This window comes from Tenrec ecaudatus, chromosome 10, assembly GCF_050624435.1.
Source record: "Tenrec ecaudatus isolate mTenEca1 chromosome 10, mTenEca1.hap1, whole genome shotgun sequence".
NCBI lineage: Eukaryota > Metazoa > Chordata > Mammalia > Afrosoricida > Tenrecidae > Tenrec > Tenrec ecaudatus.
Window position 1 is genome coordinate 78563224 of NC_134539.1, and position 25073 is coordinate 78588296.

The 25073-nt window shown below is 53.7% G+C and overlaps 1 protein-coding gene across 1 annotated transcript in view; it reads right to left on the bottom strand.

Moving 5' to 3' along the window:
* SPTAN1 (spectrin alpha, non-erythrocytic 1) overlaps positions 1-25073 on the bottom strand; it is a 61153-nt gene that overhangs the window by 540 nt on the left and 35540 nt on the right. Inside the window, exons 23-54 of the mRNA XM_075560688.1 lie at positions 24816-25014; positions 24238-24342; positions 23799-23822; positions 23080-23115; positions 20748-20795; positions 19836-19927; positions 18608-18752; positions 18337-18518; positions 17563-17662; positions 17264-17461; positions 17012-17158; positions 16355-16458; positions 16031-16193; positions 13916-14047; positions 13372-13509; positions 12335-12439; positions 10780-10988; positions 9686-9806; positions 9360-9481; positions 8936-9068; positions 7451-7549; positions 6210-6369; positions 5712-5788; positions 5101-5310; positions 4308-4604; positions 3826-3938; positions 3506-3523; positions 1470-1524; positions 1066-1262; positions 917-970; positions 679-825; positions 440-587 (exon numbers count right to left, since the gene is read on the bottom strand). Coding sequence (XP_075416803.1) covers positions 440-587; positions 679-825; positions 917-970; positions 1066-1262; positions 1470-1524; positions 3506-3523; positions 3826-3938; positions 4308-4604; positions 5101-5310; positions 5712-5788; positions 6210-6369; positions 7451-7549; positions 8936-9068; positions 9360-9481; positions 9686-9806; positions 10780-10988; positions 12335-12439; positions 13372-13509; positions 13916-14047; positions 16031-16193; positions 16355-16458; positions 17012-17158; positions 17264-17461; positions 17563-17662; positions 18337-18518; positions 18608-18752; positions 19836-19927; positions 20748-20795; positions 23080-23115; positions 23799-23822; positions 24238-24342; positions 24816-25014 — 4078 coding nt within the window. The remainder of the gene's footprint in view (positions 1-439; positions 588-678; positions 826-916; positions 971-1065; positions 1263-1469; positions 1525-3505; positions 3524-3825; positions 3939-4307; positions 4605-5100; positions 5311-5711; positions 5789-6209; positions 6370-7450; positions 7550-8935; positions 9069-9359; positions 9482-9685; positions 9807-10779; positions 10989-12334; positions 12440-13371; positions 13510-13915; positions 14048-16030; positions 16194-16354; positions 16459-17011; positions 17159-17263; positions 17462-17562; positions 17663-18336; positions 18519-18607; positions 18753-19835; positions 19928-20747; positions 20796-23079; positions 23116-23798; positions 23823-24237; positions 24343-24815; positions 25015-25073) is intronic.

Sequence of the window (25073 nt, forward strand, 5' to 3'; positions counted from 1 at the left end):
GAGATCGGGAACTCTGGGTCCACACTGACTTGCCGCAGCCCTGCGCAGGCTTCAGGAACGGCCTTTCGGGTGGGTTTTCACAGCAGTGACCTTATAGAGCCAGGCGGCCAGCCCTGTCTTCGGAGGCCCTTGTGTGGATTTGAACCCCGAAATTTCCCTTTACACCCATAATTGAGTGCTAAGCTGTTAGCACCATCACAGAGTTCTGTAACATGGGAGGTTAGTAAACAAGGTCAGTGTGCTTTCTACTCCTGTGCTACAAGGTCTAAGTCAGCATGAACTCAGGAGCAGTGAGTTTAAATCGTAGTTGTAAGACTGTGATCGAGATTTAAGTTCAACTGGCTTTTCTTAAAAGGATGCCAATATTGGGGCCTGGCACTGCTGTCGAGACCCACAGGCAGCCTGGGCTTGGCAAAGCCCCTCCCCAGAGCCCACTCACCTGGTACAGCTCCTCCTTGGTCACGTAGGGCTTTCCCTCAGAGCTGAGGGCGCGGAAGGCACTCTCAATCTCCTCGCTGGACTTGACGTTCTCGGTCTCACGGCTGATCATGAACGCCATGTATTCTTGCAGGGAGACGTGGCCGTCCCTGGCAGACCAATGGAGTGAGCGGGGAGGAGCGAGCAGGGAGGAGCCTGGGGCAGAGGGTACGTCCCCGCCCCCCCCTGAAAGCTGCTCACCTGTTGGGGTCCACAGTGTCTAGGATTGCCTCAAACTCGGGGTCGGGTTCCCCTTCCTCCACCATGGGCAGGTCATAGCCCAGGGAGCGCAGGCAGGACTTGAATTCCTGGTGGTTCAGCCTGCCAGACTTGTCCTTGTCAAAGTGTCTGCAGCAGAAAGCCAGGCTGCTGCTCAGCACACAGGTCCTGGCAGAGCCCGCCCGCCCGCCCGCCCCTGAGGCAGCCACAGGGGACTCACTTGAACATCATACTGAACTCTTTGAGGGCCTCCTCGGTCACCCCCGTTGTGTTCCTAGAAGAATGGGGCGGGCATCAGGGTCTCACATCAGTGACTGCCCACGAGCCTTGAGCAGGCAGGCAGGCAGGCAGGCGGGGGAGACCACGTACCTGGCCTGGATCTGCTGCTCCAGGTTGTGCTGCATGCGCATGCCCAGCTGGTCCAGCTGGTCCCACTGCTGGGCCAGCCCCACGGTGCTGTGCTCCGTGTACTTGTTGTCCAGGATGAGTGCTTCCTCCATGGCAGCGCCCAGGTCCTCGATCTTCTTGAGCTGGCTCCGCATGGCCCGGATCTCCTGGTGTTTGCGCTGCGGCAAGGGTTCCCACCTTACTCCCCAGGCCCGGCTCCTGTCCCCTCAGCACCCCCAGCCCTGTAGGACTCCAGGGAATGCCTGTTGAGGCATACTGTCTTTAAAGTGACTGGGTCCCAGGCTGTGGTAAGCCTGCCCATCTTGTCCCTGGGCCTTTAAGCAGACTGGCCTGCTTACGGAGGGGGACTGGGGGTTGGCACTCACTTTGGTAGCTTCAAGCTGGGACTCAAGGGTCCCCGACTCCTCCACCATGCAGGACCTAAACAGAGAAGCGCTGTAAGAAGGCAGCCTGACCGCATGCTGGCAGTGAGCGCCACGGACTACTCGGCCAAAGCTGCCTGGCACTCCGCAGCCCCTCCATCAAGGCACACCCTGTGCTGGTGACCAGTCCTAGTCGGCCCTGTGGTGGGAAACGTCTGCGGTGGTGTGTGATATGGTGGCCGACCCAGGCCAGGCCCTCCAAGGGTGACATGAGAGGAACACTCTCTAGCCATGGAGGGAACTGAGACACCAGTCTCACCCAGTGCCCCAAGGGGGAGACTTTCGGGAGGAGAGGCTGACCACCCTCCCACCCCCACATGTCCCTGGCGTCTCCTTGCAGGTCCCTGAGGAGGGGAGCCACATTCTAGCGTGGCTGACAGGGACGGACGGGGAGGGGGCCAACGGCAGTCGGATGACCCCTCCAAGGGCTGAGAGACCCTGACCAGGCTTGGGTTTTGAAAGTGGTACTAAATCACAGTTCTGCCCAGAGAGGGGATGGCTGTGGTCTCTGGGGAGCCACCACCTTCCCAACGTCACAGGACGAGGCCACAGGAGGCTACCAGTGAACAGTGACACAGACAAGTTGGGGTTAGCGTGCAAGGGACAAGTTCACACTGTGCTGGTGTCCTTGAGGGATCTTCGCCCCCACCCCCCCGCCCCCCTCTCGTCCCTCCTTCCCCCGGTCTACCCTTTGAAAACCCAGGGAGCCAGGTCCGCTCGGAAAGTTCTCACGTTCAAAGTGTACTATAGCAAGGCAGGCACCAGGCTTCCTCCTACCCAGCAGGTCAGACTCACAGTCACGCCATGTCCCCCAGGGAAAAGCACACCCCCAGGAGCTGGGGCAGGAGGCTGGGTGCCGGTGCAGTGGGAAGGGGACAGACCCCTCCTTCCCAAGCGGCCGAGGGCGGTGGGTTAGTCAGAAAGCAGAGCCGCCTGGGGAAGTCAAGAGTGCATGGGTAAAACCACAGTGAGGGAAGAAGAGAAATAAGAGGAAAAAACCTTCCAGACAGATCATCCCCAACTTCATACTGACAGACACGAATGACCCGCCGATAGGCTATGCTAGTCGAAGAAAAGAAACCAAATGAATACACCAGAGCAGGCAGCACGGGCACATCCAGACAGACACACGCCACAGGGGCCAAGCCGGCAGTGCACAGGAGACAGCTGCCCAGCGCCCAGGCCGCCCGCAGGACAGGCAGCCTTGGGCAGCTCACCCAGGCTGGGGTGGGGCTGGGGAGGAGCCACAGGGAGGGGGGCATGGCCTCGGAGGAGCGCCACTGAAGTGGAGGGGCTGGGGAGGAGAGCCAAGCAGGGGGCCTCCGACTGTCTCGGAACCCAGTGTCGCCCTGGCTGTTGCTCTGCCTCTGGTGCGCATGCAGGCTGACCCACTGTCCAGTATTTGTTTTGTGAGCCTGCCAAGTCCCCCCACCCCCCTAGAAAGACTGGCTGAGGCCACTGCAGTCCCATTGGCCCTGGCCTCTGATACGGCCTCACAGTGGCTGCCTGCTCTCTGCTGGCTTGAGCCCCATCGTCTCCATCACATGGCTGGTTCATTGGCGCCCACATAACTGACACATCCCCCTCGCCTGCAAAGACAGCCAGCTGGGGGTCTGGGGTCAACAGTGGCTCTCTCTGACCTTGGGGACACAAAGGCATATGGACTACGCCACTCGGCCTCCTAGCACCACCCTGCCCCTTGAGCGCCCTGGGGTCTGACAGGGAAGCAGGGTGGCTCCCCTCCCCAGACCACAGGCCCCACCAGGACAGTGGGACAAGACACACATACTCTAAGGTGACAAGAACAGGGTGTGCGGGTGGGATGGGCACTGCACGGGCTGAGGGACGTGCAGCCCATCCTGCGTAGGAAGGTCCATCCTGGAGTCCTCAGCAAGCCAGGCCACAGGGGACAGAGGGGCAGGGGGACAAGCACACGAGACGCCACCACACCATGAGCCCGAAAGAAAGACGATATTAACCCATCGAGGAGGTATGTCCTGTGGCAGTGAGGGAGGTCCGAGCAGCCGCAGTGGTGTGGTGGTCAGGGCAGCCGTCGTCAGGAGGTGGGGCAGGGGAGAAGACAAGAAAAGGCAAAACCAAGAACATCAGTGCCAACTACTGCAGCAGCCCTGTGCTGCTCTGGGGTTGCTTCGGGGCCTGGCTGCGACCCAACACAGCGGCACCCGGGAGAGCTGGCCTGCCAAGACCACCACTTGACCCTGTCCACTCTGCCTGCCTTCTGGGGACCCCAGCCCACCCTCAGGCCTGAGCACAGTGGGGTGAGCTGCAGGGCGGGCACCTGGTCTCTTGGATCCACTGGTGGAAGGCGTTGGCGTGCTGGGCAAACTCCTGGCGCAGCTTGTCGTTCTCTTCCTGCCGGCGCTGCTCCTTCTGCAGCTCCAGCTCCCTCTCCTACACATGCAGGGAGGCAGACAGACGGTGGGCCTGAGACGCTGCACCCGGCCGGGAGAGACAGCGGCCCTCAAAGCTGACTTTAACCTCCAGGGGCAGGCACTACATGGCTTGAAGCTCAACACAAGAAATAACTGACCACTTTAGGGAGTAACCTCAACCCCAAGTTAGGAGAGGGAGTCGGGGAGACATGAACGCGTCAGAAGGCTGCAGAGCCCCTTGCTCAGAGCTCGCTAGGGGGTCGGGTGGGGGGGAAGGAAGTGACGGGTCGTAGTGGAGCAAGCGGTGTTAGACTGGCGATGTGACCTCTGCTACCCAGAACCTCCAGTCACAGGAGGAGCACAGAGACAGGGGAGGGGGACAGAGCACCTTGATAATCTTCTGCAGGTTCCTCCAGGTCTCCTCCAAGGCCTCCATGGTGAACCAGGTGTAGGGGTTGGAGGCCACCCGGAAGCTCTTGATCTGGCGGTCCAGCTCAGCCAGCTGGTTGAAGTCGGCTTGTGCCGAGCTGAGGGAAGAGCGGAAGGCGTCATGGGCCTCTCGCAGGGCTTTGATCTCTTCCAGGGAGTTGCAGCGCACAGGGTCCGTCAGGTCCTCCTCTGCGTTTTCAAACCAGCTGTTGAAGGCAGATGCCTTTTTGGCAAAGGTCAGGAAGAGGTCCTCCACCTGAAAGCCAAAGTGGGAGATGCACAGAGCTGCCTGCCTAGGGCAGGACAGTGGGGCAGGGCGTACTGCCGGCCTCCGGGATGTTCTCATCCCCCCCGCCCCCCAACCTTTCACCCTGTCAGCTCACTGCCAGAGTAGACTGCAGCAGTCGAGCTGCCCCTGTGGGTTTCTGGGACTCTATGGGTAAGAAAAGCATCTTCCTCCCAGAGTGGCTAGTGGTTCTGAACTGCAGACCTTGAGGTTGGCAGCCTAACACACAACCCTCTGCACCACCCAAGGCTCCTTTGGAACATGTAAATTCCAAGTCTGTCCCATGTGCTTCTGTATGGCACCTTCATGACAGCAAAGGTCCCACTGGCCTGGCTTCTGCTGATCTGCACCCCGGGTGAGACGGCACAGCTGAGCTGCTTCCTACAGTGATGGCAGACCACAACCAGCAGAAGTGGGGTGCTAGTGCTTGTCTTTGGGCCAGTCAAGCTTCCTCGGCCCACCTCACCTTTCGGAAATGACTCTGAGCCTCCAGCAGCTTCTTCTTCCGGGCGGCTGAGTTGGCCAGGAGCTGGCCCCACCTCTTCATGAGGGAGGCGTGCCGGGCCTCGATGGCCTTTGACTGAATGTGTTTGGCGGCCAGCAGCTGATCTTTGAGGGCAGTGATGTTGGCAATGCCTTCCTGCTGGAAGGCCTGCAAGCCAGCATCAAAAGTTTCCTGGAGCAAGGAGGGACAAGTGAGTGCCACGAGGCGAGGTGGTCCCCGCCTTCTCCTGACACCAGCCTGCTTTCCTGTACCCAGTTCACACCCCGTCCCTCTCCCCTGCAGCAGGCTCCTCCTGGCTCCTCAGTTCAGCCTTGTCCCCTCCAGCCCAGCACAAGGGGTTCTGAGCAGAGTGCACCACAGCTCTCTAACCACCTGGGCCCTCTCCCCCCTCCGGCTATCTGAACACATCCATCCATCCATCCTCCTTCATCCAGTTTCATGTCGGACCTCGTGGGCAGCCAAGAGCTCGCTGCCACCAGACATACACGCCGGGTTGCTGGCTTCAGTGCTGACCACCAGAGGGAATACTCTGAATAACATTTCCATCGACACTCCAATAGGCCGCAACTGACCTGTTTGGTGAGGAGGGTCTGCACAGAAGACAGGTCGCGGCCATAATCGTCTGTTTTCAAACTGTTCTCCTTTTCCCCTGGAAGCAAGCATGCAGAGTAGACAGTGAGGCGGTCAGAGGGAACACCAAACCCCGACTGCTGACACTGGCCCAGGGCCGCTAATGGCAGCCTCCGAGCTCCTCGCCCATCGGCCCACAGTCCCTCTCAGCCCATCCTGGGCGTGGGCTCAGTCCCTACGTGGGTCACACAGCAACTCCCACCCGTAGCCCGCGCCTGTGTGGCCAGTGGTTCAGTTCTGATGGAGTCTTGGTCCCTCTCTCGGGGTGGGGGGTGGGGTGGTGTTTGTTGCTTTGTGTGTTCATGGGTTGGCTTTGTTAGCTCGGTGTCAGCACGGGCCAGGCACGACTGCGGCCCCAGCTGACAGACCTGCCCGGGAAACGGACAAGCTGCGACTCTGGAAGCAGCACACCTACCAGGAAGGAGAAGTGGTGGGCTTACCGATCCACGACTCCACCACATCGGCCTTCCAGTTGAACTGCAGGAAGGCTGAGTTCTCATCAAGCTTGGCCTTGCGCTGGGCGGCAGCCGTCTCCAGATCAGACACTTTGCCGTTCAGGGCCTTCATCTTGGAGGAGATGTTCTCCTCGTGGTGATTGTTCTGGGCCAGGGAGAGACAAGTGTAGGCCGTGTCAGCCTCGCCCCTGCGGCAGCCCGCTGCCTCCACTGCCGGGGCCGGGTGGGGGCGGGGGACCTCCCGGAACACAACGCAGAGGGAAAGGCCATGTGCTCCACTGTCAGGTGACAATGCTGTACTCACTACAGAAAGCGGAAGACAATAGCCCGTTTAGTGAAAACCCCTATATCCAGTGTCTAAAATAGACAGAAAACGGTGTCAAAAACATGTGACACTGCAGATATTGACCCGCTAGGCTGAAAACACTTCTGTTCCATCGGGTTTATATGAAACCAAGTGATGTTACTCTACAAATGTAAAGAAAAATCTTGGGAGGAAACACAGATGGTTGAATCAAGTGATACTGAGAAAGCCGCACGGGTTCTTGGCTAGCAGCTGAGGAACATAAACAAGCCAGCGGCGTGTGTCAATACACAGGACGGCCCAGCCCCACAGCTACATTTACACCCACATGTCGCCTGCATCACAAAGCAGTGGTCAGTCTGCAAAAAAGGACAAGGACGGAAACCTTTTAAAGCGACACTGTCAGTTCCTCTGGAACAAAGCCGTCCCCTCTGCATGTGGCTGAGGTGGGGACAAGGCCTGTGCTGTTCGACTGACAAACCATGTGCGTCCAACAGAGCGTCCCGAGAGCCAGTCCGATCTCTGCTGGGTCTGTGGATGGTGTCAGCCTACTGCATGTGACCGACTTAGTGGGTGGGCATCTCTATGAATGTGGGGGGGAAGGACTGGAAAGTTCTAAGACCCTTACAGCCATCAAGTCCCTAAGTAGTTTTTATCTCGTTTAGATTACTCGCTCGATGGCTGGGCTGTATTACCTGAAAAGCAGAAGACTGAGAGTGCCAATGCCACTGGAGGGCCGGCCTCATGAGGTGATAGGAGGGTGGCTTCTCTGCCAGCTCAGCCGAGGCAGACAAAAAGCAGCAGCCCAGGGTGGCTCTATCAACTGCCTCTCAGAGCAAACCCGTTTGATGACTACGCCGGGACTGTGGTGCCAGGATGCTGGTGCCCCGGTGAGGGAGGATCTGCAGTGGGCCGGGCTCACCTTCTTAATGAGATCTCGTCCGTTAGTGCAGACGTCATTCACGCGGTCTTTGTGGACCGTGAAGTCTGTCTCAAAAGCCTCGTGCTTCTTCAGCAAGCCCTAGAGTGGAACAAGCCAGCAGCTGCTGAGAATTGGATGTAGGCCCCTCCACCCATTAAACCAAACCCTACCCCCAGTGCTGCCGGTGGGCTGAGTCCCACTAGCAGCCACCCTCCTAGGAAGGGTAGGGCTGCCACCCAGTGCTGGTGCCCAGTGGCTACACCTTGGGCTGCTATGACCCCAGGGCCAGTAGTTTGAAACCGCCAGCCACTCTGTGGGAGAAAGACGGAGATTTCGCTAGAGAGTTACCGTCTGGGAAACTCAGAGAGCCACAGTTCCAGCCAGTCCTAGAGTCACTCTGTGTCGGCACTGACTCGATGGCAGTGAGGAGAGAGGGAGGGCTGCCCACTGGGTCTCCACTGCCCCAGGGCTCTTGCCACACACACGACAGGCAGAGGAACAAGTGAGGGATTAGAGTAAGAGGCAGAGTACTGCTGGGGCGTGGAAGAACACTCACACTCTTGCTAACCAACCAGCGAGTCCTCTTTCCCTCGAGACCACCCAGGATGAACACAGAGCAAGTGGCGGACGATCTCCCCACCCCACACGCACAGCTCCCGTTTCTCCTTCTCCCTCAGCACAATTAACCCATTTGAGACAAGACTCCTTTCGCGTGTTTCTAGAGAGCTCTATGCCGTGTAAGATGGAACATGACTGACTTCATCTGATTCTGCCCAAATCCTCCTCAATTAGTGGGCGATGATGCCCACGGTGGGGTGTGGGAATTCTTGGGAATGTACACTCTGCCTCCACACCTGTGGCAGAAGCTGGAACATGTGGTCTGGCAAACAGAAGACCTGGCTGGGTTTCCAGCCTTGCCCAGCAAGAGAGTCTCTCTCCACCCCATGACTCCGCGCTGTCTCGGAACTTGTTTGGCCCAACAGGACATCACGAGGTGGTACACCACATCTGCCTCTGCCTCTCTGAGGGCACGCCAGGACACGGGAGAAAGGAGGTGTCCCAGCTATAGGTGAACCCACCTCTACTGTTTCAGCTGACCCACACGCCCACCTGAACACAGCTGCCTGGGTGCCCCAGTGCCAACAGCAGCAGAAACGGCGAGGAAGCATCCAGGCGGGGTTCTGGCTAGGTTTTTTTGGGGGGGTGGGCGCTGGCGTTGGGCAGCACTGGTTCCTGACCTCCTCCAGAGCTCCACGTGGAGGCTGACTGGAAGGTGCAGACTCTGAGCTCACAGGCAGAGTCAAGCCACTTTTGCTACAGGGTCATGTCCCGAGCTCAGGAGCTCAAGGGCTTGGATCAACTGGGGAGGCCTGGCTGCTGGTCCGGCACGTTCTCCACGCTGAGAGCCAGGCCACTCGACTAGCCAGTGGGAAAGCGGGCAGGGTTAACAGGGCAGCAGGTGGCACCACCTAGTTTCCCTCTGACCTGGATCGCAGCAAGTGTGTCTCCGTAGTCTTCGCTGGCCACCAGAGTCATCTTCTCATTGATCCAGGCTTCTTCCTCTTCCACATTGGCCACAAACTGCTGATACTCCAAGGACTCTTCCAGCCGCTGACCCCTGGTAACACAGGAGCCAGGAGCACGGCATCAGCCACGGCCCATTCCAGCTCTGACCGTTCCACACACACTTTACACATATTCACCGAGAGGTGTGCCCTCAGATGTGAAGCGCTGGCAGTATACACTGGGTCTCCAGGTATGCCATGGCACCAGCTCAGTGTCCACCTGCTGCAGGTGGCTCGGGAGCCAGTTGATGTGCTTGCAGGCCCAAGAAAGTGGCCCAGGTGCGAGCAGGGGCCTCTGGGTCAGCTTGCACGGTGGTGAGGCATGCAATGGGCCGACGACTCACCGGGCAGTTGCCAGCTGCTTCAGCTCCTGCCAGTGCTCCACAAACTGGGCCAGACGCTGCTGGATCTCCTCCTTCCCGATCGTGTTGTCATCGGACAGCTTCGCTCCCGTGTCCAGGACACCCTGACGGGCAGGAAAGAGGTGAGCACACAGGCAGTTCCTCCGTCACCTGACTGCTTCTAGGTTCAGGGCTTCCCGGAAAGGGGCGGGGCATTAAATCCCAACTCCCTCCGGGTTTCGAACACCGAAAAGACCTCAGTGAGACAGAGGAGGGTCACTCTATTCACCCGAGCCTCATTCGAGCCCCAGCAGGAGACCCCTCCTCACCTGGATTGCCGGCTCATGAGCAGCCAGTTCCGCCTCCAGACGCTTGTGCTTCTTCCTCAGGTTCTGAACGCCCGTCAGGTCACGGCCATAGTCCTCGGAGCTCACCAGCAGCTTTTTCTCCCTGGACGAGACGGGCCCAGTGTCAGCCTCTGCACCTCCCCGGTTTTATTTAGCAAGTTTGGTCGAAAGAAGTGCCAATTTTACAGGCCCTCATCTTTCATCTACCAATCGCTCCAGAGCGAGCCTTGGCTTTATTTTCCACACTGTTCCTGGAATCCCCTCTGTTCCTTCAAGCAGTCAGGAGCTCAACGGGGTCGGGCACTTCAGGGGCGGGGATACTGGGGAACAGGCCCAGACACTGCCTGGGGGAGGAGGCTTCCAAGGTTTCGTGGCAAAGGCAGCGGGAAGGTAGTCGGATAACTTTCTCATTCACTTGCTGAAGCCCCGCCTACATCTCCCTATGGAAACATCTCAACACACACCTGCCATCCCGCAGGGTGCACACAAAGCAGAACACGAAAAGCACCCTGCCCCACTATTCTGTGCGTCAGCGGCGTACGTTTGCCGGTCATGAGTCCTGAGCAGCGAGGAGTAGGGTCACGTGTGAACTGGACTGGGTCAGGAGCTCAGTGGTTAAGCAGTTGTTAATGAGGTAGTCCCCCAATATTTGTGCAAAACGACCTGGTCTTTGGGGCCTATGTATGTCGATGGAAATGAGGAACTAAGAGAGGATTTTAATCTTTAAACATGGCTTGTTTCTGTGGTACATCAGTTGGACATCTTGAGGGAGAGTGGTGGGGTTTGGTCGGGGTTCAAACTCTGCAACTCTCCTTCCTCCAGATGCTCGGAGTAGACTGTGTTTTCTAGACATAAACGCAGTCACTTCCCAGTGGCCTCAAGGGCAGGATCTAGACAGGGTCGAATGCAATCACTGTCCACTGCTAAGCAGTCCCCCTGCACCCCTGAAGAAGCCTTGGTGGTGCCCCCAGTCCGGGGGTGGCAAAGGGGGAAGCCCCAGGATGGTTTGAGCTGGCCTCCCCTCCGGCACACTTCATGACCGGGTGACGCAGACCGGAAGAGTGAGGAGCACATACTTGATCCAGGACTCCTCGTCGTCCATGTCCCGGAAGAACTGGTGCAGGCGATGGGACTCATTCAGCTTGGCTCGCCGGGAAGCCGCCATGCTCTTGATCTTCTGGAAGCGACTGTTGATGCTGTCCCGCTTATCCTTCACTTGGGAGGTGTCAAAGGCACTGCTGGTCATCAGGCTGTCTGCCTGGCTGTTCAGGTCCTTCAGGCGATCCTGGGGCACCAAGGGCAGCTCACAAATCTGGCTTCCCGCACATATTCCTCCCCCAGCAGGCAGCACCCAACAGGTCAAGCAGGCTGGTGTGACCACAGGCCCACAAGTTCCAGTCTGCTGTGAAGGCTCTTTCCAAATGCGTGTGGTCTGAACGGATGCTAACGAGCACGAGTTTCCGTTCGACGGCTCAGGAACACTTTGCACGCCCTGGGTTAGGCCGCCCTCTGCCCCTTCCTCCTCACTCTCCTCCCTCCTGCCTGCCTTCTAAACTGGGTCAACTGGGGATGGTTCTGAGAAGAGCATTAATGTGGTTTCCGAGTCCACATGACAACAAGGCTCTTTAAGAAGCGACTGCTTACTGAGCTTGTGTAATATCAAAAAGGAGCGCCTGCAATTATCTAAATTAAAATATTCCCCTGGGCGGCTCTGCAGGTAAGTGCTGACAGTTAACCTCCAGGCTGGCCGTTCACTCAGCAGCTGCTGCTTTCTGAGGGAGGACCTGAGGGGGTTGCCCACGCAAGGACTTACAGCCTCAGAAAATCTATAGCGCGGTTGCTATTTTAGACAAAATTGACTTGATAGTGGTAGATTTTTGAGTTTTACCTTTTCTAACTACCTGCCTGTGTGAGAGCATTACATTAATTAAATATAATCTATCACAATAGATTAAATTCAGAAGCATGTGAGAATCTGCTTTTTATTAAGCAAAAATGTGATCAATATAATTCTTCTCACTATTTAAAATATGTAATTATTGCTCATTACGATGTAATTTTTGTTAACTTATCGTTGACTTATTATTTGAAACAATTAAATATTTTAACATTTCCCAGTTTTCATCTTTGTTCCTTATGAAATAGTAAGATGGACAGGAAGTTACAAAGGGCGTACCGTTTCTGTGGACCCTTTTCCGGACCCAACATCCTTCCATCGCTGCAGTACAGCACCCAGCCCAGGACACGGTTATGGGTACAACCCCTAGCCCACACTCCCATCCCACCCGTCTATCTAGTGTGTTCTGTGCAGTCTCGTGCGTGTCGATGTGTGGTAAGCACCTCCAGAATGGATTACACTAAGGATTTTCACCACCCCGCGTGGTCACGCCCATACCTATCCCTGGCAGCCGCTCGGCTCTTCCCTGTAGAACCTGCTCACACTGCCAGACGGAACCACGAGTCCTTTTGAGCTTTCGCTCGCCAGTGTGCTAAGTAGGGACAGATAAGCCCCCACCCCACCCCCACCCAATCCCTTTTAGGATCCTCGATGACAGAACCTCGGCTTTACGTGGTTTTCAGGAGCCAAGGGGGGCTGTGTCCCTGTGGCCTGGTCTGCCTCGCTCTGCTTACCTCATGGGCAGAGATGTCTGCCTCCAGAAGTTGATGTTTCTTTAGCAGATTGTTCACAGACGCCAGGTCTTTGCCGTAATCTTCAGATGCTAGAAGGGCCTCCACCTAGCAGTGGAAACACAGGGGAAGAGTGACTGCGCAGTGCACACTTAGTGTGCAAGACAATGCAGGGTGCCCTCATTTCACTCCAGGCCCGTGCTCAGACACTTCTCCATCCCACGCTTGGGGCGCCTCCTCTGGTTGTGCCATCCTGCACCTCCGCGGCCAGACACCTACAACCACAGCCAACGGAATAATGCACACTACACGCTACAGATAAAGGCAAAGGACAGTGAGCCTTCATGGCGCTCCAGGGACAACACACGCAGCAGGCCAACCCCCTGGGAGAGAATCCGTGGTGTGGACAAAGTCTAATATGTACGGATGAACGAGTATCCACAAAAGCCGGGGAGTGTCCAACAGTTTGGAATGGTTAAATATTTAGGAGGAATTTTTAGTGATTTGATGTGACACTTCCAATACAAACTACCCAGTAAATGAAAATTACATTGCAAGCTCAATGCTATACAAAACTGTGTGTGTGTGTGTGTGTGTGTGTATATATATATATATGTATATATATATATTTTAAAAGGAAAGACTGGAAAGGGAAGCTCTGAAACATCAGCAGTGAGCAGTGAGCTCTACAAATGTACTAGCTCAGTGTGTGTTTTGTTCATAGGGAGGACACATTGCTAATGCACTGCAGTTTGGATTTCAATCCGAGCACAGACTGCTTAGAGCTGCCGACCACACAGAGCCCTCAAACGCCCCTGGGTCCATGCCCGTGGCAGTGCTCCACGAGCCACCAAGAAACGAGCTCTCGGCTTTCAACATCAACCCTTCTGCTTAGAAATCCCTTTCAACACACAACTCATACTTGATCATGCAGCTAGCTGTCCATCGAAAGGGATGTCTAGTGAACCTGCCTCGTACGTTTTGCACTCACTCAGCCCCGAAAGACTGACCCCCCCACTCAGGAGACCACTGAGCATTACCTCCGAGAGCCAGAAGTCAAAGTCCTTGATGCCCGTGTTGAAGTTCTGCTGTTTGTTGGCTTCTTTCAGCTTCTGGCTCTTTTCGGCTGACTTCTGCACCAGGAACTGCCACTGGTCAGCCAAGGCAGCCAGCCGGGCCTGGGGAAGAGAAGTTGGAATCCATGAACAAGTCCCTCCTCTCTTAGAGCTTGATCGGCTAGAATCAAGGAGAGGAGATCGGCCTGGAAAAGGAGGGTGGCGCGACTCCGGGTCCTGTCCTCTGGCCAGTGTCAGGGAGACCAGCCCCTGGAGGAAGGCCCTCGAGAAGCTGTTCAACCCCGGCCACTGTGCGCACGGCTAAGGGCTGGGCTGCAGTCAGTTCTGTTGTAGGCCGCCGACCCAGCAGCACCGGACAACAACCAGCAGGAGTGGGAAACACTGAGGAGCCTCCCTCACGGAACTTCCTGTCTGGAACAGGCCAGACTCTCTCATCTGACCGTTTCAAGACTGTATTTCAGAAGTGCCATCCGTTAGCAGTCGGCAGGAGCGGCGCTTGCAGGCCTACCTTGACGGCATCTTCGCTGCCAGCACAGGCCCCACGTTCGATGAGGGAGTTGCCCATGTCGATGACGCCACGGATCCGGTCGGCATTAGCATGTAGCTCTGCCTCAAATGCTTGGTGCTTCTGGTGCTTGCTCTGAAATGTCAACGACAGCCTCTCAAAGACAGGGCCCCACTAGGCTACCTTCATAAGGAGGGAGGACATTCGCAAGAGACCTGGGGGCAAGAGTCAACAACCTTTTCACAGAAGTCAATCAATCACTGAATATGTGGGAAATAATTTAGGAGTCGGTCCATTGGGGAGGGAGTACAGAGACTACGGGCCAGAGAGAGAAAAAAACGTACCAGTTAAGAGGTGAATTGGCTCTTAAATCAGTTAGACTAGCTTTTAAGAAGCCCTAACATTATACACTAATATTTCTGCTAAAGATAGCAGTGAACAGCCAACTTTCTAACAAGATTATAAACCAAGTTAAAGCCAATCCCACTGCTGTCGAGTCAGTTCTGCCTCCCAGTGACCCTATAGGACAGAGTAGAACTGCTCCATAGGGGTGTCCCAGATGAGCTACTTTTATAGAAGCAGATGCTCATGACTCTCAAGAGCAGCTTGCGGACTCAAACTGCTGAACCTTGTGGTTAGGAGAGGAGTGCTTTAATGACTGCACCACCAAGACCCTTTCTCTTATGACAGCCCTCACAAGGCGCACATGTAGGGACGCCTCGCAGCACCCACGGCCAGGCAGCGTGAGAGGCCACGGCCGCTACAAGCTGGGGCTTTGCTGGTGTTCATTCAATAACACTCCTGGGTCCTCGGTGACCTCAGCAGGGCGCAGGCTGGGAGGTTCACGGGGTCTGGATACCGGGGCCTGAAGCAGGTTTCTGAGAGGCACAGGCAAGGAGAACACGAGGCTGCATGACCAACGAGACACCTGCGAGGAGGCACGGCTCCAGGGGGAAGCACAGGGTCTCAGACGTGTTATTGGGGAAGCTAAGAGCAGGGCAGGTGGGTAAGGTTCCACACCAAACGTTTCATTTCAGAGGCAGCAATTGTCCAAGAACAGAGCCCTCAGGCTGGCTGAGTTGGGCAATGATATGCAGTGTCCTTGCTACCTCCCGACACAAGAACAGCAAGGGACTCAAAATGTCCACTTCTCCTCTCCAACTCCCACCCGCCCTTTCCCTTCCTCTCTCTCACGCAGTTGAGCAACGTCTGAGTTATGTGCTGACTGGAAAGCCCACGCCACAGTTGGAGTGAGATCCCCTTTTATCCCATCTTCCTGACTCCCACATTCCAGAGCTCCCTAGCTGCTGCTGCTCTCTGGTGATCAGCGCCTGTGGGTGCTACAGCAGGTGTGCATTCAAGCACGTCCACCCTGGCTGGCCTGCTTGCCTGGGGCACGGAATCCCATGGCAAGAATGGGCCCAAGTCCGTTAGAACCAGTTGGTTATTGCATTTTTCTCAAGCAAGCACTCTTTGAAAGAGAGCAGTCAACTACTGCCCCGAAATCAAACATTGGACTTGCCTCCGTGATAAATTGGGGGAGGGAGCCAAGGGTTGCAGGCTAATTAAAACAGAGACAGCCACATCCCACAGGGACACGCAAATGGAGGGTGGTGGATGACTAGAAATGGGAAGGGTGGATGAAGGGACACTAGCAGACGGCAGGTGATCACAACAGCAATCACCTGCCCGGAAGAACACAGATACTGAAGCTCATTAACAAAAACTCTTAGTTAAAAATCAACTTACCAGCAGCTTCGAAAGCTACAAAAACAGATTGAAAAGATTAAGAGTTCAGTACGCCAATGTGAATATGCATCTTCAGCTATCAACTAGAAACCCATCTGGCCGGCGATCGGCTGCACTTGGGGGTGCTAGCTAACAGGGGGACTCTTACAGCAGAAGTGGTTTCAGTCTGTCATACGAATCAGATACCGCAGTGCTAAAGTACAGTGGTTCTGACCGTTTCTTGGGACTTTTCACTGGCTTCTTAAGCTTGGGGGGGTGGGGGGGGAGAGGAGTGGTACCAGTACGACCTTTTACTGCAGTTTCCATTTGACGGATCTCCCCATCCCCCAGGGCTCCTTCAGAGACCAGGTGCCTATGGGCTCAGCTCACCTGGATGTTGGTGGGGTCCTTGTAGGACTCATCGCTTGCTGTCTGCAACTTCTCACTGATCCAAGACTCGATCTCATCAACATCCCGGCTGAACTGCTGGAGGGTCTGAGACTCTCCCAGCTTTGACCTTTTCTCAATCATTTGGGACTTTAGACGTCGCCACCTGAGAAAGAGCAGCCACCAGATCAAAGGTGGCACTCCTTCCCTCGTGCTGAGCAGAGTGTGGCACTCCCCAGGAAGGAGGTGATGGAGCAGAGCTGCCGCCCGAGGGCATGTGCTCTCTTGGAGTCGTCAGAAGTGCCGCCGGCCCCACAGCACACTCACCTGTCCAAAACCTCGTTACGGCGACTGGAGATGTCCTCTTTAGCATAGTGACCGGCAGAAATGAGCTGGTCAGCGAAGGACTGCAGAGCAGCAATCTTCTCTTCCTGTCAGGAAACGAAGGCCAAGGTCAAGGTGGGGCAGAGCAGAGCTGCTCGGACTGCAAGTCCGGAGAAGAGTGGTTATTTTGGGTGACAGCGAACCAGTGGGTGACAGGATCAGAATACACTGACACTTTAGAAGCAAGAGTGCAAAATGCCAGAAGAAAGCTTGATTTCAATCATGACTAGAGTGGAGTTTAACGCAAAAAGAGTCCAGGTCACACAGGGGTGGGGCAAAGGCTAGACCACCAGTGGATGTCACACAAAAAAACCCCGCTTACTCAGAAAGGTGGGCAGATTTTAACCACAATAGTTTAGGAAGCTACGCGGTTTCTACCTTTCCATTTCTGCTCATGTTTTCCCTTAGCCACTCCGGCTTTTCTCCTTTCAGAGCCTGCTCTATCTCTGTGCATCTACAAAACGCACACCTCACGCTCATCTCTTCCTTCCTGGCAAGCACTTTAGCGCGAGGAAGCTGCGATTCCACCTCATGGAGAGAGCAGCAGAGAGGCTGTCTGGGAAAACGTCAGACTCGGACTCCAAGGCCCACAGGCCTCACCTGGACATTAATCGCTTTGTCAAAGTCTTCATGCTTTTTGATCAGCGCCTCTACACTGTCCAGGGAGTCTCCTTTGTCCTCGGTGTTCAGGAAGGCCTCCCGGGCAGCCATCCAGTTCTCAGCTTGCTCACAGTCCCGATGAAACAGCTAGAGGAGGAGGAAGGCTGGTGAGAGGCAGCAGCCCTGAGCAAGGAGCAGCTGGTCAGACACAGCCTGGGGCAAAGGGGCAGCCACTGTCCTGAGCACAGGTACCTGTAGTTCAAGGCACTGATCCAGCATCATCCTGCGCTGAACCCAGGCCTTCTCCAGATCGGCACGCTCTTGATCTAGAATATCTAGTTTCTCCTTGATCTCTGGGCTGGCGTAGTGCTCATGAGCCAACAGCTGCTGCCCAAACTGCTCAAATGCCTGGAAAGTGCCAGCTCTGGCATCAATTTCTGTCCGGTGTTCCTGCCAAGAGGAGAGAAGGGATTAAATAACTGGCAGTGGTTGCCCGTCTCATCAGGAAGGGTGGGGAGCAAGGTGTGCGTCCTCAGCCCAGGGCTACTCACCTGGTGTCGCTCCAGCAGAGCTTCAGCTCCAGTGACATCCTTGGCCAGCTCGTCTGAGGATACCAACCCCCGTATTCCATTGATCCAAGACATGAGGTCTCTGGAAAGCAGACCCGCAGAGGAAGGGCAGTTAACACTGTCGGCTAAGCAGGCCTCCACCCCAGGAAGAGAGACCACCACAACGTTCTGGGTTAATCTAACGTAAAACACCCCTTGCTTTAGGGTATTAAAAACAAAACAAAGAAAAGAACGAACTCAGAGGAAATGCAGATGAAAAGTAGTATTAGATTTCTTGGGTATGACAAAAGAAATGTAATTATTTCCAAGAATGTCCACCTATGTCCAGTACATATTGCGGATACGTGAAAGTACAATCCAAACAGATGCTGAAGTATTCGAGGGCTAACTGCCAGTGTCTGCAACTTACTTTCACGTGGTTTGGAGAAACCAACACATGTACATACAGAGGTTCAGTAAAAGGGTAACATGTTGATGGGGCATGAGCGTTCATTGTGTAATTCTTCCAACTTTTCTGTGGGTCTGAATATTTTTCTAAATAAAAACGTTGGCAGAAAAGACAGGCTTATCTGTGTTGGTCAAGTGGTAAGCTGAAGGGAAAAGAATGCAGCCTGGCGAGGGACGCGGGATCTGTGTGCACACACTTGCAGGGTACGAGACTGAAGGCTTACTTCCCATCTTTCAAGCATTTCACAATAAAAGCCACTAGAAAGAAGGTTCTGCGCCCCAGACCCAGAGTGAGCCCCGAGGGTTTACCGGCAGTCACTAAGGAAGCGCTGCAGGTCGTGGGAGTCGCCCAGCTTGGCCTTGCGCTGGTTCGCCCGCTTCCCCAGGCTGGTCCAGGCCTGGTTCAACTCGGTGCACTTTCCTTGCAGGTCCTCCCCCGACTCGGGGTGGGACTGGATCAGGCGCTCTGCTGTCTCTCCCAGGGAACTGACCTACAGGAAGTAGGGGTGGGCACACAGGGGTCAGGGCCTGCCAGTCTGAAGGCAGGGAGGTCTCAGCAGCCCACTGGGCATCCTCTCACCTTGTCGCCCAGAGCAGCGAGGTCTCTCTCAAAGCCCTCATGCTTGCGCTGCAGAGCTTGGACACTGGCCAGATCATGGCCGTAATTGTCTGTGTTTAGAGCCTGATTCTTCTCTTCGATCCATTCTTTGGTTTCGTCAGCATCTCTACAGACAAAGCAGACGCGTGTTCACGTTAACAAACAACACATGCGTGTGCCTTGGTCATAGGACAAATGCGGGACTGTGGTTTATTTAGCTGGCATTTGGCCATCTATCTGTCAGTTGCTGGAGCGCAAGAGACCAGGGCTTTGAGTCAACGGGAACCGGGTCAGTCATGGCCAGTTTAGTGGAAGTGGAATGGACCTGAATTTGTGAAGCCTGGGTAGAGCTGGGTGGGAGCCTGGAAGAGGTGTAGGAGCCTGATGCATGCCGCTGGATTGCCGGGAGGCCTCGGAGAGTGACAACTCGTGCAAAGGGTGCCGGTGGCAGCGGTCGCCCATGGGTGGCCAAAATTTCTGGTTGCAAAACACACATGGCTCTTGCTTCCTTGAGCGGGAGACTTTCAGTTTGTCAACCTGTAATTTCCCATTCTGGTTGTAATTCTAGTGAACTCTGATTCTACCAGATTTGGGTCTACTCTGGTTTTGCGTTATCAGCCATAGGTGAGCCAAGGACAGGTGTGAAGTCCTACCAGTCCCTGTCAAACACCCAGGGTGTCAGGTGCACCCTCAGTGCTGGAGCACAGTGTTCGGAGACCCAGCTACTCTTCTGGCTCTCAGCTTCCACCACTTTATTCTGATTCCACCTGCTGCTGAAAATGTGCCTTCTTGTTGAATCAGCAACTACATTTTAACAAGCTCTCCAAGTTACGTGTGTGTGTCTAAGAATCATGTAGGGATGGTGTTCAATTCTGGATCTGGGGTGGAGAGGAACTCTCAGAAGTGAGTTGAACTGGAACGAAGAGGTTCAAAGTTCTAGTTTGAAGACTAAGTAACCAAAGGATAAAACCAAAACACACACACACACACACACACGCACACGCGCTATGAGTCAATTCTGACTCAGAGACCCTACATGAGGGAGGCTGGAAAGCCTCACTTCCTCCTGAGGAGCGGCTGGTAGGCTAAAACCACCAAGCTTGCAGTCAGCAGGCCACTGTTAACTCAGGGTGGCTGACACCAGCGCTCCTCTGCAGACGAGCCGGTCAGTCCACTGTTTTCCCCTCTTCTGCTGGGCTGGCCTCCTTACCTGTGGAACCGCTGCACTTCATGGGCACTGCCCAAGAGCTGGCTCCGCTCCTCGGCCAGCTGCTGCAGGGACCGCCAACGCTCATTCAGCTCCTGTGGGGTGACAGCTGTGCTGCGCTCATGCGGGAGAGGGCTTCAGGAAAGGGGCCAGAAGACTGAGGCCTAGCTTGCAAGGAAACGTTAGGGGACCCAGCACTTCCTGGGTCTCACCTTCCTACTTGAAGAAATTAGGATACAACTTTCCCCAAATCCCAGAGCTGGCTGAACTCAGTGGCCTAGACAGCCACCAACACCTGTCAGGAACCACCTCTAACAGCAGTGACAGGACTTAGCTTCTCTTTCTACCCTAGCCTGCCATCTGCATGTAGCAACTGTTCCATAAACCATCACCGATAAATTCCAAAGAGTCAACTGCTTCTAAACGCTGAGCACAGCTGGCTCCATCACTCAGCCACTGCAGGCCTGAGAATGTTGGCCAGGGGAGCCAAAAGCGATGGAGCTATAAAGAGTGGAGGAGCCTGTGAGGAGGCAGGAAGGCAATCACTGCTTTCCCGAGACTGTGCCCCCGACCGGTCCAGTCCTGTTGGAAACCAAAAAGCAGTTAACCATTCAGAGTAAACTGTTTACAAAATGGGAGATGTTAATGACCCAAAACCCCCCAGACAAACCTCCAATCAGAGGACTGCAAACCGCAGACCTTTCCTTCAAGCTGAGATCCAGCCAACACCTCCATGGCCAGTACTTATGTCTGAAAACTGGCACACTGCCAACGTTTAACCTGCAGCCATGAAGACTGCTAGGTGCCTGGGACCCACCTGCTACAATGAGTAGGGCAGGAGCTCCGCCACAGACTGAGAGAGAAGCAGCCTGGTGACGGGGGCTGGGGGAGGCGAGGACGGGCCCGGTTTCTCACCTTGATAGAATTAAAGGTGGCCACGGTGTGAACCATCAGGCGAGCCGACTAAATAGGAAGGAGAGCAGAGAACAAAACGAATTATGTGTCTGCCAATTAAGAGACAGCTAAGATGTGGGTGCTACTAATTTAGGTCCCTAATTCGCCAACCAAAATGATCTTAAAGGAATGTTGTAAAAATTCTGACCAGAAGAATTAAAAAAAAAAAAAAAAAGACCAAAAGAAAGTCATGGGGGGAAAAAAAGCAAGTCATGAAAAAAATACTCCAAGTGCACAATTAGACCCAAGTCACGGCTGGGTTTACGCAGTGACGGCTGGAATGGCGGGAGCAGCAGTTCAGAGGACTGATGAGCCCTCTCCCTGTCCACGCCACCGGCAGAGGGCTTGGCTAAACACACGCAGTGCCGGCACGGGGCTGCGGATCACTCTCAGGGTCTTTGACGAAGGCAACCGTTGTTCCAACGAATCAACCGTTTCCTCAACATTGTCATCTCACCTGAAAACCAAATGTCCCTGAGGATCTTAGGGCCCACCCATAACCCTTCCCTGTATATCAAGACAGGCGACCCTAAGCTGGGATGCAGGAGAGTGCTCCAGCGGTCTCTGTGACCACCTCAGGTGACACGGGCAGTCTATCTAAGGCTATCTGAAGTACATCTGAGAAACCCGTGTTCGCATCTACGTCCACAGCAGCAGCACACCAGCCTGCGTCATCCAAGAACTGTAAAGAATCACACCCAAACCCAAAGGAGGGAATGGTATTCACTTCACATCTGAACACCTGGCTTGCAGGCCATGGATGACAGGGAAAGCCCGCAGGACCCCCACATGAAGTTATCTCTGGAGCAGAGATGGGAAAGGTCCTGTTACCAGAGTCCATCGCAGGTGGGTGACTGCCATGGGACACCTTGTGGCTGCCCTCCCTCTGACCCAAGGTGGAATTGCTCCACCATGTACTATTTTTGGCTTTGTTTCCGATGGGGGCTTTTCTTGGTTTCAGGGAGTCACTGCTGTCGGGCTGCTGTTTCATGGATTCTGTCCTTATTTTGCAGGACTTTCTGTACAGGAAGCCCGCCTTAGGGAAGTCTAGAGACGGTCACTGGAGTGATAGATTCAAAGGGCCATGACAAGGGAGGCTGGCAGGAAAGGGGATGCTAAATGAGGTAACCAGACGTCCCGGTTCTTAACAATTTTTCCTGCGTCCTGCGGCATTTTCAAAAAGTCCTGATTTGGGGAAAGCATGCACGACAAGCTAGGGTATACAGTTTTCGGCTGCTACGTGGCTATTTCACCAGGATGTGAGTTTTATCAATGGTGTCCCGCTGGTGTCCCCCTTTACCAGTGTTAAAGTCTGGCCATCTCACAACGAGGACAAGGAAGAAGAAGTGTCCTGGAGTTAACTGTGGCGATGGCCACACAACTCTTATGAATGTGACTCAACTATGGAAATGTACAATATGGGAATTGCTGGCTGTGAAATCGCTAAAAACAAACAAACAAACAAACCTACTAAGAAACAAAAAAAAAACCTTATGCTACCAAAAGAACTCTGCTGTTAGATGAGACAGACAAAGCTGTTGCCCCATCTCCTATCAGCCCACCAGCAGCTTCCGTCGTACAAAGGTAACGAAGACTAAGAAGGGAGAAAAATGAATCGAGGAAAAAATTATCCCCTGCCCCGATTTGGAGATGCTCATATTTAACGAGCCCAGTTGGATGAAGGAAGCCAAAACCCCCAAATCTTTACCAGCCGAAATCCTCCTACAAGTCGCACAGGATGTAAAAAGTACCAGTTTAGGAGATGTGGTTATCTGTGGGGTGGGGTTTCTTTTGTGTTTATCCTTTCTGTGCACTTCAGGAAAATATACTTTTAGTAAAGTAACCATCTCCCCAATTTGCCAATAACTCACATGAAACATGGGTAAGAAAAAAAAAATCGCATTCGTAACTACAGATATTTCACAACCACCTTTCCCTGGTGGTACTCTGTCTGGGATACTGTGTCCCTATGGCCGTCCCAGCTCTCGTTCCTCCCCTGAACCACTGCGCCACAGGCTGCCTGAGCACGCACTCTCCACAGTGAAGTGGGGTCACTTTGCTGTGTGTACATATATAAGTTCCACACTGCAATAGACATCAAAGGGCGGGCTTTAAGCATTTTGAGGAAAACAATGAAAAGATAAATGGAATTTTCCATACTTATGGAAGCCCCCTCATAACACCAGCAATAAGAACATATCCAAACAAGCAGAAGTACTCAGAAAAAGAACATAAAACATGTTTGCGTTCTTGCAAAACCTTTGGAAAGAATAATTCATGAAGGAATTCTTACCTTCCATGGGGAGGCTGTCTTGGAATCAGTTTCGTCCTAATTTAGAAAAGGAGATGTTTAGCCACTCTCAACGGGGAAGCTTGCTTTGCTTGTGAGTGTGTGTATATTAAGTTCCGGACTTCAGTAGAGATGCGGTGTTTAAAATGCATGAGGGGTGGGAAGAACCCCATGACCGCCCCAGGGGGAGAGCAGATAGACTAATCAGACCCCCATAATTGGTATAATGTTATAGTTTATGGTGGTATCAAGTTGCAAGGCTGGCGAAGGGAAATTAGATTTGAATTCTTATTTTCTATCACAGTAAAATTTGGTCAGATTGAGAAAATTTAACAACAAAACAGTGTTTCTTTACATTACACTCCTAAGAAGGACCCTTTCAAAGAGGGTAAAACAAACCTGAATGATAGGAGTGAGGAAGTTGTAGAAAACTGAAGGAAGAGAGGGAGAGGGGTGCGGGGAGGGGGGGGAAATGAGGGTTTAAGTGGAGAGCAAATGTTTTGAGAATGATGGCAACGAATGTACACATGTGCTGGACACAGTGGATGGATGGAATTGTGGTAAGAGTTGTCCGAGCCCCCAATAAATTGATTAAAAAGAAAACTGAAGGACTAGAAAAGGCGACCTTTTGGAGAACAACAAACGGAAATGCAGCTTTTAGTCTCTGCACTGACTTCTGCTGTCTTCTCAAGATTAACCCCGGCCGCAGCACTGGGACTTACCTTGGGCATCACGCCACACAGCTCCTACAAGGAGAAAGGAGGCCCGTGTCACTCCACACCTCTCAGGACTACTCACAGCCAAACCCGATGGGGCAGAACTACAAAACGCCAAACCCATACCCAAATAATCCCCGGCTACCGCTTTTCAAAATCGATTAGAAAGACCAAACAGGTCAATGTAAATACCTTTTACAAGGCACGCAGGAGCTTGTTAAGACTTAAGGGCTACACAAACATCAAACAACTTTCACACAGCCAGTGGCTTAAGGAGAAGGCAGGCGCTGTTTTTTTCCCCATGACGTGAAGGTCAGGGGTAATGGCACATGGACGCTCAATGAGATGATTTTGATCATCCACAGGAGCCTGTACCTAAGCCACAAATGTACACGGGGCTTGCTTCTTACTGAGCTGTGAGAGGTCAGAGGGACCAACCACCCACCTGCTGCTGTATGGCCTGCACCTCCTCTGCCATTAAGCCTTCGGACTCCAGGTCTGCAGCCACCTTGTTAATGTCCTTCAGCCTGGACTCGTTGGCCTTCAGATCCTAGACAAAAGTCACAAGAGCAAGTCAGAGGAGGATAGTCTGAAATGACATGAAATTAGTTTTCAGTAAAAAATATCTTATAAATTGCTTAAAAAATTCCTTTGATAGTGACCTCAATAAGGAAGCACTAATCTTGTTTTTTTGGGGGGAGGGGGAAGGAGCCACATTTTTTTTTTTTAACAATTTATTGGGTCTCATACAATTCTTATCACAGTTAGGAGCCACATTTTTGTTGCATATAAAAAGTTTTATGCCTTTTAGCATTTTCTTAAAACAACATGTAATGAAAATTGCCATCTCTTTGAAACTAAAAACTGATCCACAAAACAAAACTGGCCTAAGTTTCAACTGAGGGCATTTAAAATGGTGGAACACAACCTACTTTAACTCTCCAAATCCATGGTTAAAAATCAAAACTGTTCTCAAATACATCCCCCCTCCCCCACCCCGCCAAGCTGCAAGACCTTCTGTACCTTCTGGAAGTCATCGAACTTCTTCTGCAGCACCTCCACCTGCTCCAGGTCCGCGCCGACCTCCTCGCTGGTCAGAGCAGCTTCCTTCTCATTGATCCACTGCTGCAGTTCGTTCGCTTCTCGGAACAACATGAATTTCTTGCAACTTTTCTCCAACATGCCTTTCCGCTTCTCACCCAGTTCCAGCAGAGATTGGTATCTGATGGGATTCAAGAGGATGACAAGAAGAGGCAAGGGAGGCCGTTAGTGTCCGAGCGA